Here is a 13,058-nt window from a genome sequence, read left to right as displayed (position 1 = left end):
AGTTCATAACATCTAAAGATGAAAATCGGTTCACGTGCCCACAGTGTTCAGAACATTCCGAAAGGCCCTCCCACCAATCGTGAACTTGCCCACCTGATTTGATGTAATTAGATGACACAGAATTTAGAAATCTTGAGCTGCACCGGCCACAGTTCCAATGCTGGAAGCTTGAGGCCACTGGATTTGACAGCACAGCCAATGGCTGGTTCTGAGGTCCTTGAGGGCGCTCCTCCCAAGAGGAAGACAGTCTTCCCTCCACGTGGCTCTCCTCGCCCCACACAAGCTTGGCGCACTCCATGTACCAGCCTTACCAAAACACACCTCTTTGTCTTGGCCTGCCTGCTCTCTACACCGGTCGGACCTCAGCGCCTGTACCCAAAACCACCTCCTCCAAGAAGCCTTCCTGGGTTCCTCCAGGCGGGCAGCCAGCCTCTCCCTTCACTGGGACTTTCCTCCTGACCTGCTGGTGCTACGCCGTGGTGTGGCGATGGGCTGCCGGGGACACCGAGGAAGCCGGTTTTCCCCATGGTCAGTCCCTGGGAACATGCAGCATGCCGTCAGTCATGGCTTCCACTCCGTGGTCTAGCGGCATGGCCCTGGGCTTGCCCTTACCAGACCTGGCCTTACTCCAGCCTCTCCCTAAAGCAGTGACACTGAACATCTCACCTAAGTTCTCCGGGCCTCCGCCTCCCCCTGCAGCGGCAGTAAAACCGCTCTCCTCCGCCAGGGAAACTGCGCATGAGAATGATGAGGCCCGCTGCGGGAAGGGGTGTCTCACAGTCCCTGAGCACGGGTCTCTGCGGCAGGTCAGGGCTGAGCAAGGCCTTGAGCAACCAGAGAGCTGAGCCACGGCCCAGTGCGGGCACCCCCAATGCGGGCACCCTTGGTGGGCCACTATGGATGCGGATGAGGATCCCTGGGGAAACACGATTGCTCAGGGAGGCTATGGTGGGCGCCTCGCGCAGGAGAGGGTTCTAAGTCTTCCTGGGCAGAGGGGGAGGGGGTTCAGGCTCAGGCTCCAAGCACAGACTATGGGGGAGAGAGTGGCAGGCTTGTCCACCTTTATGCGGCCTCCCATGGGGCAGAGAGGGGTCCGTAGCTGGCAGCCTGGAGCCCCACGTGAACAGCTACCAAAGACAAAGTGAAAAGCTCCGCAGACAGCTTTGTGCAGACGAGATGATTATTTGACATCCCAGCGCTGGAGAGTTATCTGTCCTTTCCTTCCTTTTCAGTTTAGAAATACAGAACAGAGAGAACAGAGTGAGATAAGTGTAAGTACCATACACAACTTCCGGGAGACTTCCGGTTTATGTTGGGTCTGTTGAAGAAAGGAAGAAGAGAGAGGCGAGGCCGACTCCGGCTGCCTGGGTTTGGGTCATCACCTGAGACAAGACAAGGGCAGGTGAGCTAGGAGACAGAGACGGGCAGAAGCCCAGGTGGAGCTCAGAGGGTTCTCAGTGTCCTAGGTGGCCCCCGTTTCAGCGTGGCAGCAGGGTCTTCATGGGGTGAATGAGCTATGTGGGCAGAACCCTGAACGGACCAGCTGCAGAGCCCCTAGCCCTGGTACCAGCCTTGACCCTAACTTGTGTGTTCCTGGGAAAATTCCATTCCTTCTCTGGGCCTGAGTTCCTGATGTAGATGGAGGATAGATGGGGAAAAGGGATACATGGCCCCCACCAGCAGCTGCTCAGGTTTCGCGCAGTACAAATTCAGAAAGAGCAGGGCACAGACAGACCAACACAAGGCTGGAACATGAATGACGAATGATGGGGCAGTGGAAAGCCCTGCACTACCAGCAATGGCCCGCGCAGGCCCACAGGGGCAGGATGGGAGGTCCTGGGAGGTGGGAGCTGAGAAGCCCGGGGACCCTGTTGTTCCCCTCCAGATTAACCCTTACTGCTCAGTGGACTCCCCACACATCACAGAGCACTCTCAAAGGAGATGAATGCCCACCACAGGTCAGGCACTGGGGATATCAACATGTACCCAAGACCCTTGAGCTCTCCGTCCACCAATAAGCATGCGTCGCCTGAGAATCACTCCTGCAGACCCAGGTTCTGGTAGAGGCTAAAGCAGCCTCCGCTATGCTGGGTTTTTTTGTTTGTTTGTTTTGTTTTTTTGAGGTAGGGTCTCACTCTAGCCCAGGCTGTCCTGGAATTCACTATGTAGTCTCAGGTTGGCCTTGAACTCACGACAATCCTCCTACCTCTGCCTCCCGAGTACTGAGATTAAAGGCATGTGCCACCACCCCCAGCCAGAGTCACTTTTGAGAAGTCTTGTGGCCAGATTCTCAGCCCTTCCCTTCCTGGTTCACCCATGTCATTGGGCCTGACAGCAAATTCTCTTCTTGGGTGCCCCCATCGTTCCTTCAGGAAGGTAGGGGGTGCTGGGGAGAGTCAGCAAAGTGCTTTCCCTGGAAGCATGAGGACCTAAACTCAATCCCCAGAGCCCACAGGAAAATGCTGAGTGTAGTGCGTGCGCTTGTAATCCCAGTGTTGAGGAGGTGGAGACAAGTGGGTCCCCGGGGTTTTCTGGGATAGCCTAACTGGTAAGCTCCAGACCCATGACAAACACTGTCTCACACAAACAGTGGACAATGTTCCTGAGGAATGACTCCCAAGGTTGTCCCCTGGCCTCCACCTGCATGTGCATTCACATGCATGTACCCGTACACATACACATGCAAAAATAAAATATAAGGCAGGGAGATGTTCCAATTCACCTCCAACCCACATCAGCCACAAAACACCTTCCTCCTTCCAATGTCACCCTTCTGCTGCCCTTGAGCTCAGGCTAAGAAACAACCAGAGGTGCTACCAGCTGCCATGTCCACAAACTCCTGCCCATGGTTGGGGCAAACCTGAACACCCTGTTACACAGCGATCAAAATCTGCTAGTAAAGACTAGGACCCAAGAAGAAGACACTAGAATAATGAGATGTCGCAGAGGAAGGTCAGTGGGAGCTGGATGATGTGCTGTGAGAGGTTAGGGGAGAAAAATGACTTGCACAGGGAAATCGGGATCCCACTCCATGGCAAGATGAGGTCCGAGGTGCATTTTCAAAAACAGAAAAAAATGTAAAATGAAGGACAGGGAAAAAGGCTTTCCAAGAAGTGGGAATGGAATAAGCAATGGTGCCGTGGCTTGTCACAAGGCTTGAGAGAGGGCTGGGCAGAGCTGGCAAGTGTGAGCTGTGGGTGTTCCTGTCGCCCCTTCCCGTGTCACACTTCCAGGATGGCACTCTTCCAGGAAGCCAGACCCCACCGTCTAGTCAGACTTGCTACACTGAATGGAACCTCTTTGCTTCTCTGGTTTCAAGAAATAGTGACTCATCAATGAGAAGAGGGCATAGCACCCAAAAGAGAGTTTGTGGGTGAGAAAGTAGGAAGGGCAGGGTAAAGCTGAGCCACGGTCCTCTAACCCACCAGGCCAGGGGCTCCTCCCTTGCAGTCCCTTCCCTCTGGAGCTGCCTTGCCCTCACTAAGTGTCATCTCCAAAGAGTCACATGGAACTAACAGAGAGGTAGTCTCTCTTAGTGCTGTGGGGACTCTACTGGTCCAGAATGTTAAGAAGGTGGCCTCATTTGCTTGGGGAGCTGGTTAAAATGCAGACCCTTGCCATCAGAGGTTCTTTTTCAGCCAAAGTAGTGAATGCCTTGTATTTTCATGTTTGATTATCAGCAAACAAGTCCCTGTCAGCCTGTAGAAGACAAGCTTGGAGTGCTTTCCCTGGAAACATGCTGTATCAGTTATCAACTGCTGTGTAAAAGATCACCTGGATGGCCACTTAATGATCACTCCCAACTCTGAGGCATGGTGGGCCTCAGCTGGGCAGTTCTGCTATTCTCCAAGGCCCTCACATGAAGCTGAAGACAGATGGTGGCCTGATGCTGCATCTCCTAAGGGCTCTTCTGAGCTAGAATATCATGAAAGTTCATTCTTATGCTCGGACATTGGTAGAGAAAGCTAGAAGGCAGGACACAGTTGGGATGCTAGCTGGATGGGCCTTTCTCTCTCATGGTTTCTTGACATACAACCCTTCCACCAGAGCAGTGTATCACAGCCCACTTTTAACCCCACAGGCCCCTAAAATAGGGTTTAAAAAAAAAAAAAAAGAACTTCAAATGCTTTAGCTCAGGGATTCCCAAAGCAGAAGCTTCCAAGCCTTCTTGTGGTTTATTCTGGAATTGGCCTGGCCTACCCTCTGTCATATTCTACTTGTTAAAATGAGTCACACAGCAAGTTCTGGTTCAAGATTGGATGAGGCCACCCAAACATACGCTCTGAGAGGCGTGACTCAGTGATGATCATTCTAGGTAACTAGCCATAAGCCAAAAGCCAGTTTGCAGTAGAGGACTACACTCAAGGCATTTCTACGGCTCCCACCCCATCATGTCCTTTCCCCACCAACAGCAGCCTGAAAGGTCAGGAGAGACAAAGGGAAAAACCCAGAAGAGGCTCCTGAAGGCAGCTTCCTTCCTTTCTCCTTGCAGCCCTGACATCTCGGTCTTCCCAGGTCCTTTGCGTGAACCCAAGTCATTTGTGCCCCAGCTTGGGTGTGCCAGAAACCCCTATAGGACACTCTTAATGTCAGCTGCAGGCAATACCTGGCCACCTCCTACCCTGTGTCCTGTGCCTCAGCCCCTGCTGGAGTCCCCAGCCCTGTGGTGACCCTGGGTATGGAGCCTACAGAGGGGACTTTGGCACAAACTCTGATTTCAGGCTGGCTTGTGTGTCATTCACTCACTCCACTTGGCCATTACATGCCCTGTGGAATGACTGGTATAAGCATGGCCAATGCTGACAAGTGCATCATGCATGTTACCATGGCCACCTAAGATTGTATAAAATTCTGTCATATTATTCTTATTTCTAACAAAAGGATGGTCACTTTTAAACCATTCCTGCAGTTCTCACTTCAACTTCTAATTTTACAGGCCACTGCCTCTTGGGTTATCTGGGCAAAAAGCCAGTTGTATTATGATTATTCCAATCTGTTGTATAGCAAGAGCTTTTCAAAATACAATAAAAATTAGTTACCAGAAAGTGAAATGAAAAACAGGTGTAAAATACAAGCCCTAATGTTTATTATGATTAGATTCGATAATTGTAAATGACTACATCAGATTTCCATTACTTTCTCAGTACTACCTCTCAGCTCCTGTACTGACCATGCTGGGGAAGCTGGGCCACTGTGACCTTGTCACAAACCTCTGTATAGAATTGAATAACAGTAGTAAAAAATAAAAAGAAACAGCCAGAGGTCCGAGAGTGAAACAGGCAGCCTGCTGTGAATCACACTGTAACTCAGTTGCCAAGTAGAGGCTGGAACCTGGAACCCCAGAGCTATTTGCCCCTCTCCCAGATATCTTATCTAAGTTGCCCAGGACCCTGGATGACCAAGCACTGAGTTGTGCAGGATGCTGGGTGAGGTATATTTTTGAAAGGGGTGGCTGCTATCTTCCCTCACCCCTGTACCACATCGTTAGGCAACGTGGCATTCCCACACCGCCCCCACTCTCCCAAGAACTGCAGGGCTGTCCTGGCTGGTTCCAGTCAATCAACTGGCTTTTTTTTTATATTGTTCCAAAAATAAATATGCCAGAGAACAGGACTCTGGCCAGCTGAAAGAGAACCCAGTCTCTTTTCCCACCAGTGACACAGGAAGTCCCGAGACTCTCCCCAGCCCTCACCCTCTGAGGAAAGCCATCTCCCCTCCACTTCAGGAAAGAAGTAGGAAATGGAGGCTCGTTGTTCTTTAGGCGCTGGCAGGGCTGCCTAGAGCTGCTGAGTGGCTCCTCTAACCAGCACATGGTGGTCAATTGCTCTCACATCTCAGACAGGACTCGTGGGAGCACTTGCCTCCTCCCAGCACAGCAGAGAAGCCCTCTCGCAGCATAGTGCGGTGCCCCACATACACCCTCAAAGGCAATCCCAGGAATTGTTGGCACCAAGTTTCCATGAAGAGATGGGAATCAACAGACACAACAGAGAGGTCTTTGAGGGAGGGGCTCCCACCGTCAGCAGAAAGGGAGAGGAAAGGTTACGTCCACACGTAGCAGCTGACACCGAGACCCCTGCCCCCACCACCCATCATGATAAGGTCTGCTGGAGAGTTCTGCTTGTGATCTGGGATGTCTGCAGAATTCCTGAGATATAACTTCACTGGAACTTCAGAGCATTTGAACAAATAATAATCATTCATGAACACTTACATGTGCCAGGTACTGTGTACTAAGCACTGGTGATGCACCTGAAACACAGTAAGTGATCAATAAATATGTGTTTGGATGGCTCTATGAGAAGAAAAGAGTATGAATATCAGGTGGACAGACAGATACATAGATAAGTACAATGAAGTGTGGAGGGAAGGGTAGGTGGATGGGATGGGATAGATGGATGGATGGATGGATGGATGGATGGATGGATGGATGGATGGATGGATGGAAAGAGGATGGATTTTAGATGAGTGATAAGGAGATGAATGGATTGTGGGACAGAGATGGGTGCTGAGTAAATGGAAGAAAAATATCCCTGTTCTTCATACCAATAAGAAATGGCAGCCCCATGTTACAGATGAGGAAATGCAGCTTAAAGAGGCTGTAAGAACCGCCAGACCCCCACATTCTGTCAGCAGCCACATTCATATGCAAGCCCACCTTTGTAACCTGGCTTCCTAGGGTTTTGTTTGTTTTGTTTTAGTTTGAGTGGGGTTTTGGTTGTTGTTGCTTGTTCTTTGAAACACAGTAACCAGACTGACCTGAAACTATGTAACCCAGGTTTCATCAAACCCGCAGCAATCTTCCTGCTCCCCTCCCCCCACCACCAGTAGGGAGAGTCTAAGAGTGAGTGATCCTGTTGAGGAAAGTGTTCTGCTACAATCTCTACCTCCAGTAACACCTCTGTCAGTCAGCTTTCTGTCACTGTTACAAATACCTGAGATGAACAACTTGTAAACATCAAAGGTTTGTTTTGGCTGAGTTTTGGAGGTGTCAGCCCATGATCAGTTGGCTCCATTGCTTTGAGCATATGTGAGACAGTCCATCATGGCAGAGGCGTATGGTGAAGAAAGCCATTCACCTCATGGTAGGGAAGTAAGGAGAGGGTAAAATTCTCTCTAAGAGTACATCCCCAATGGCCTAACAACCACCCACTAAGCCCCATCTTTTAAGTTTTACCACTCTGGGGATTAAGGCTTTAACACATGTTCCTATAGGGATATTTCAGATCCAAACTGTAGCAATGTCTCAAAGTTCCTAATGGAGTAGTCTGTGCCAGGAATTGTTCTAAGTATTTATATGTCTTAATTCACTTAATCCTCCCACAACTTATATAAAAGCTAGTAGAATGAGACTTAATGAAGTCACCTAGCCAATAAGCAGCCATAGGGGACTCAGTGGTGACTCCAGACCCAGGCCCAAATAATACAAGTGTATTATGTGGAGGAAGATGCTGGAGAAAAGAGGGAGCTGCTAGAGAAAAGAGGACATGGAAATGTCATCTGAGGGGCATTTGGAGAAAAAGGTTCAAATTGGTTGGGAATATCTCATGTCTTTGGAGATTGGATATTCCCAACCAATTTGAACCTTTTTCTCCAAATGCCCCTCAGATGACATTTCCATGTCTGCTCTAAACCCCACAAGTCCCTCAGTCTCTTCTAGAAACTCCACCTTCTGGAAACTTTCAAGGAAAAAGAAACATCCAGAGAAGAGGAAGATGAGGCCCAAATTCTGCCTCCCCTCTCAGGAGGTCCTTTGAACTCCCCAAGTTGCCCTTTCCACGTAGCCTGTGCAGCCCCTGGGTGGGGCCTCATCTTAAGCTGTCTCTAGCAAAGAAACACAATGAGGTCCAAGGATCTGAAGCCTGGTGCAAAAGTTCAGAATCTAAAGTCATAAAAGAAAAAGGGGACCCAAGATTGAACAGTGCAGATGTAGTCATGCCCTTTCCCCAAAAGCAGTATATTCTAGAAAGAAATTCACCACAGCAATGACATTTTTAGTGCTAGAGAAATAAAAACTAGAGATAATTTCTTTTTCATGTTTTTATTCCCTTAATTTTCATTTTTGCACTGGGTGTGTGTGTGTATGTGTATGCAGGCTCATATGTGTGTGTGCGCATGCACACATGTGTGTCAAGGCCGGAAGTCAACTGTAGTGTTTCCCTCTGTCACTCTTCCACCTTACTTATTAAGGCAAGGTCTCTCACTGAACCTTGAGTTCAATGAGTCAGCTAGACTATCCAGTGAGCCCCGTCGATTCCCTGTCTCCGCCTCCTGAGTGCTGAGATTACAGGTGCACACTGTCTCACCCAGCATTCATGTGGGTACTGGGGATCAGAACTCAATTCCTCACTTGCATAGCAAGGGTTTTACCAACTGCATCATCTCCTTCCACCCATTCTCCTAGTTTTCTGTGGTGTGACTGTGAGTTTTATGATGAAAGTCAATCTTTTTAAAATATTTTATTCATTTAAGAGAGAGAAAAAAAAGCAGATATATATATATATATATGGAGAGAGAGAGAGAGAGAGAGAGAGAATGGGCATGCTAGGACCTCTAACCACTGCAAATGAACTCTAGACACATGTGCCACCTTGTGCATGGGTACTGGGGAATTGAACCTGGGTCCTAAGGATTTGCAGGCAAGCACCATAACCACTGAGCAATCTTTCCAGCCTGAAAATCCATCTTAGTAATAACTCTGTACCATAAAGAAAGAAGAGCCACATGTTGTGGTGCATGCCTTTAATCCCAGCACTCAGGAGGCAGAGGTAGGAGGAATGCATGAGTTTGAGGCCACCCTGAGACTACACAGTGAATTCCAGGTCAGCCTGGACCAGAGTGAGACCCTATCTTGAAAAAACAGAAGGAAAAGGACAGTGAAGACACAAGTGTTAGTTCTGGTCCCACCCCCTCTCCCATGAGCCTAAAGAACCTGTATCTGTTTTTAATGCAAGCACTGACAGGTGGTAGTCAGCCTCCGATCACCTTGACAAATAGCCCTGAGAGAAGTTCCTCAGCTTACGGTGAAGAAAGGCTTACACTTTGGGAGGTGTCCCTCTACCGCCATATGGTCCTGTGGCTTCGGGCCTATCATAGTGCCAACGACCACGGAGGAGCATGAGGAGGAGGGGAGCTGCTTCGTCAACTGCACTGTTTTGTTTTGTTTGTTTCCAGCCCACAACCTTCAGATATCAACATCAGCCTAAGCTTGATGTCGCTTCTGCTAGGAAGTTCCTAAGTGTGAGGTAACGCCCCTTGTGGGGTTGCTGCAGCCATGAAGCAAACACAGAGAGGAAGTACAAGTGCCCATAGACCCCTCCAAGGGCATGCCACCAGTGACCCTGCTTTCTCCCACTAGCCCCGCCCCCCAAGATGCTCCATCTCCCAACAGCACCACCTGCTGGACACCAAGCCTGCAGCACATAGGCCTTTGGGGGACACTGAAGATCCAAACTATAACAACAGCTGATGACCACATACAGCTCCACAGCTTCCCACGGGGCAAGACCTGCTGGTCACAAAACTACAAGTCCACCAGCAGTCACTGAGCCCAGGGTTCATTCAACATCTTCCACACCCAGCGGACTTAACTTGGCCCTCTTCATCCTCACCACTAGAACATGGCCACTACCTCCATTTTACAGAAAAGGCAGCAAAGACACAGCCATGCCTAGTGGGGTCACCTGAGTGAAAGCCTGGGATGATGCCTAATCCATTGCAGAGGCCCTAGAACCGGTAGGTGCCTTGACCAAAAGTAATTGTTTTTAATTCCAGTGCTTATTTTCTCCACTTCCCACGCTGCGCCTGTCTCTTCAGCGCCGTGTTGCGGCGTCTGGCCGCTGCGGACGTGGCAGGGTTAGGGCTGGGCTGAGGACAAGAGCGTCTGACTTCTCTGCAGGGGTGGGCCAAGGCAGACCCACTCGGCCTCCTCCACAAAGCTCTTCAGGCCTGCTGGGCCGCACTCAGTTCCAAAATAACCTCAGAGCCAGAGAGTTCGACCTGGTGACGGCAAGAGCAGCTCCCACACACAGACCTTTTCTCCTTGCCACCCCCCTAAACCAGGTGCCACCAGTCCTCACTGACCCCCACGAGCACCCTCATGCTCAGTCCTTCCGCTGCCTTCGAGCAATAGCCACACTCGCTGCTCAAAACCCGGGTTCGGCTACGCGCCCCCGCCCCCAGGGCTCATGGCAATCAAGGCCCTGCCTACCCTTCTCACCAGCACCACCCTGGCCCATCGGCGTGCACTCGCCTTCCAGAATCATCTGCAGCTCCCAAGGGCCACACCCTCTAGCATACCAGCTTCTACCAATTTCTGTTTCTTCAACTCCAGTGTTTTATTTTGTTTTTTTTTCCAGCCCACAACCCACCTTCAGATATCAACATCAGCCTAAGCTTGATGTCTCTTCTGCTAGGAAGTTCCTAAGTGTGAGGCAACGCCCCTTGTGGGGTTGCTCAGCCCTGTCTTCAGTTTGGCCTGCCTTATCACTGCCAGATTACTGATGCCTTACTCTGCATGGGCCAGCGCCTGTGCCCAAGCAGCATGGCAGCTGAGCAGCAAGCCTCTGGAGGGTAACCTTCTTTTCGTTTTCTGAGACAAGGTCTCATATATCAGAGGCTGGCCCCAAGTTCACTGTCTAGACAAGCATGACCACCAACCCCTGATCCTCCTGTCTCCACTGTGTAAGTGCTGGGATGACATGGTGTACCACCGTACCTGGTTGTGGTGCTGGAATCAAACCCAGGGCTTTTGTTGATGCTAGACAGGCACTCTACCAACTGAGCTGCATCCCCAGCCCCTGGCTGTTAATCTTCTTGAGGATCATAAAATAACAGAATGCAGAGCCTGTGTCTATCTGCTTTCCATCTCTCTGATACCTGAGACAAGAAACTTATAAAGAGACAAGGTTCATTTGTGTCTCACGTTTTTGGAGGTGTCAGTCCACAGTCAATTGGTTCCTTTAGTCCTATTCTGAGGCATCCCACCATGGCAGGAGCATAGGTGGGCCAAACTGTACCTTATGGCCTGGGAGTAGAAGGAGAAGGAGGTAGGGTTATACAATTCCCTTCCAAAGTACACCCCAATCACCTAAAGTCATTCCACTAGGCATCACCTCTTAAAGGTTGCACTATCTTCTAATAACACCACCCAAGCGACCAAGGCTTTAACACATGGGCTCCTGAGGGACACTGCAGATCTGAACTGTAGCAGGAGCCAGGGTACTGCCTATAAGTGACTATTGATGTTAAAAAAAAAAAAAAAAGTCACTCAGCTTCTCGGGGCCTGTTTACCCATGCACAGAATGGGATGGGGTGGCACAGGCTCTGATGTTCTAGCTCATGACGAGTCCACAGGTCTGAGGACCTTCAGTGTCGATGGCATTTGATGCTGACGCTGGTTAGAAATGCAGTCTCACTCTCTTCAGTGATGCAGCCACTGGTAAGTTGTATGTGATCTGATAAATAACCCCTTACCCGTGCTCATGCAAGCAACCTGATTAGTCTCCTCCCCCTCCCCCACACACAGGACATCAAAGTAGAAGAGGGGCCCGTAGGGCTAGAGAGATGGCTCAGCAGTTAAGACACTTGCTTACAAAGCCTAAGGACCCAGGTTCGATTATGCAGTACCCATGTAAGCCAGATGCACATGGTGGCACATATGTCTGGAGCTCGTTCGCAGTGGCTGGAAGCCCTGGTGTGCTCATATTCTCCCTCCCTCTCTCTCTCTCAAATAAATAAATATTTAAAAGGCAAACATGTCACACTTAAGCTTAAAAAAAAAAAAAATAAAAGGTGCTTACTTGTGAAGCCTGACTCCTGATGCCGGGTTTGATTTCCCAGTACCCACTTAAAGCCAGATGAACAAAGGGTGCATGAGTCTGGAATTTGTTTGCAGTGGTAGGAAGCCCTTTTGTGCACCCATACTCTCTCTGTTTGCCTCTTTCTGTCTCTCTCTTAAAATAATTTTAATTTTAATTTATTTATTTCAGAGAGAAAGGGATGCAGGGAGAGAATGGGTGGGCCAGGTTTCTAGCCACTGCAAACGAACAGATGCATGTGCCTCTTTGTGCATCTGGCTTAAGTGAGTCCTAGAGAATCCAACCAGGATCCTTTGGCTTTGCAAGCAAATGCCTTAACTGCTAATCCATCTATCCAGCCCTAAAAGCAAATATTTTAAAAAGAAAAGGGACTAGCTGGAAAGAAGGGATTCAATAGGAGGGGGTGGGAGAGAGAAGGTAATGAATGAGAAGTGCTCATAATCAAAATATATGCACACACAAAAACTGCCCATAAGTAAAATGAATATGCAGTCTCAGGCCCCACCCATTGGTGCTGATTGAGAATCTTCTGGGCATGGCCCCATCCTCATGGTTACCTGGCCCCAGTGGGCTCTGATGCCCACAAATGCAAGAGCTGGAGAACTACCTGTGTGCCGTGAGCTGAGGACTCCCCTTCCTTCCTCTGTAGGTGGACTTTGAAGATGTGATCGCAGAGCCCGTGGGCACCTACAGCTTTGACGGGGTGTGGAAAGTGAGCTACACCACCTTCACAGTGTCTAAGTACTGGTGTTACCGACTGCTGTCCACGCTGCTGGGCGTCCCACTGGCCCTGCTCTGGGGCTTCCTATTCGCCTGCATCTCCTTCTGCCACATCTGGGCAGTGGTGCCATGCATCAAGAGCTACCTGATCGAGATCCAGTGCATCAGCCACATCTACTCACTGTGCATCCGCACTTTCTGCAACCCACTCTTTGCCGCCCTGGGCCAGGTCTGCAGCAGCATCAAGGTGATGCTGAGGAAGGAAGTCTAAAGCCAGGCAGGGCTATGAGCGTGCAGGCCAGGGAGTCGGGCCAAACTGGCCCACGGCTCTGCTCCTGGAGCCTGCTAGAGAGCTCATTCTCTTGAGGGCCTGTTCAGGTTCCCTCCAAGATGGGAGCACACTGTGGGGAAGCCAAAAGGAAAAGGTAGCCCAGGGCACAAGCACTGGGGTCCTCCCTCTGCCCAACCCCACCACAATCCCATGACCCTGCCTGGGGGAGGAGGTTTGCTGAGAGGCAG

General features: G+C 50.1%; 1 protein-coding gene across 3 annotated transcripts in view; it reads left to right on the top strand.

Moving 5' to 3' along the window:
- The window catches only part of Cav3 (caveolin 3), a 91,703-nt gene extending 78,868 nt beyond the window's left edge, over nt 1–12,835 (top strand). For all 3 annotated transcript variants that reach the window (XM_004651481.2, XM_045133908.1, XM_045133909.1), the window contains one exon: nt 12,469–12,835. In XM_004651481.2, the coding sequence (XP_004651538.2) occupies nt 12,469–12,810 (342 nt within the window). In that variant the 3' untranslated portion in view covers nt 12,811–12,835. The remainder of the gene's footprint in view (nt 1–12,468) is intronic.
- The last annotated feature ends 223 nt before the right edge of the window (nt 12,836–13,058 follow it).

The sequence above is a fragment of the Jaculus jaculus genome, chromosome 14 (assembly GCF_020740685.1).
Source record: "Jaculus jaculus isolate mJacJac1 chromosome 14, mJacJac1.mat.Y.cur, whole genome shotgun sequence".
Classification (NCBI taxonomy): domain Eukaryota; kingdom Metazoa; phylum Chordata; class Mammalia; order Rodentia; family Dipodidae; genus Jaculus; species Jaculus jaculus.
Note: the sequence above shows the minus strand (reverse complement) of the source record. Positions and strands in the feature narration are given on the sequence as shown.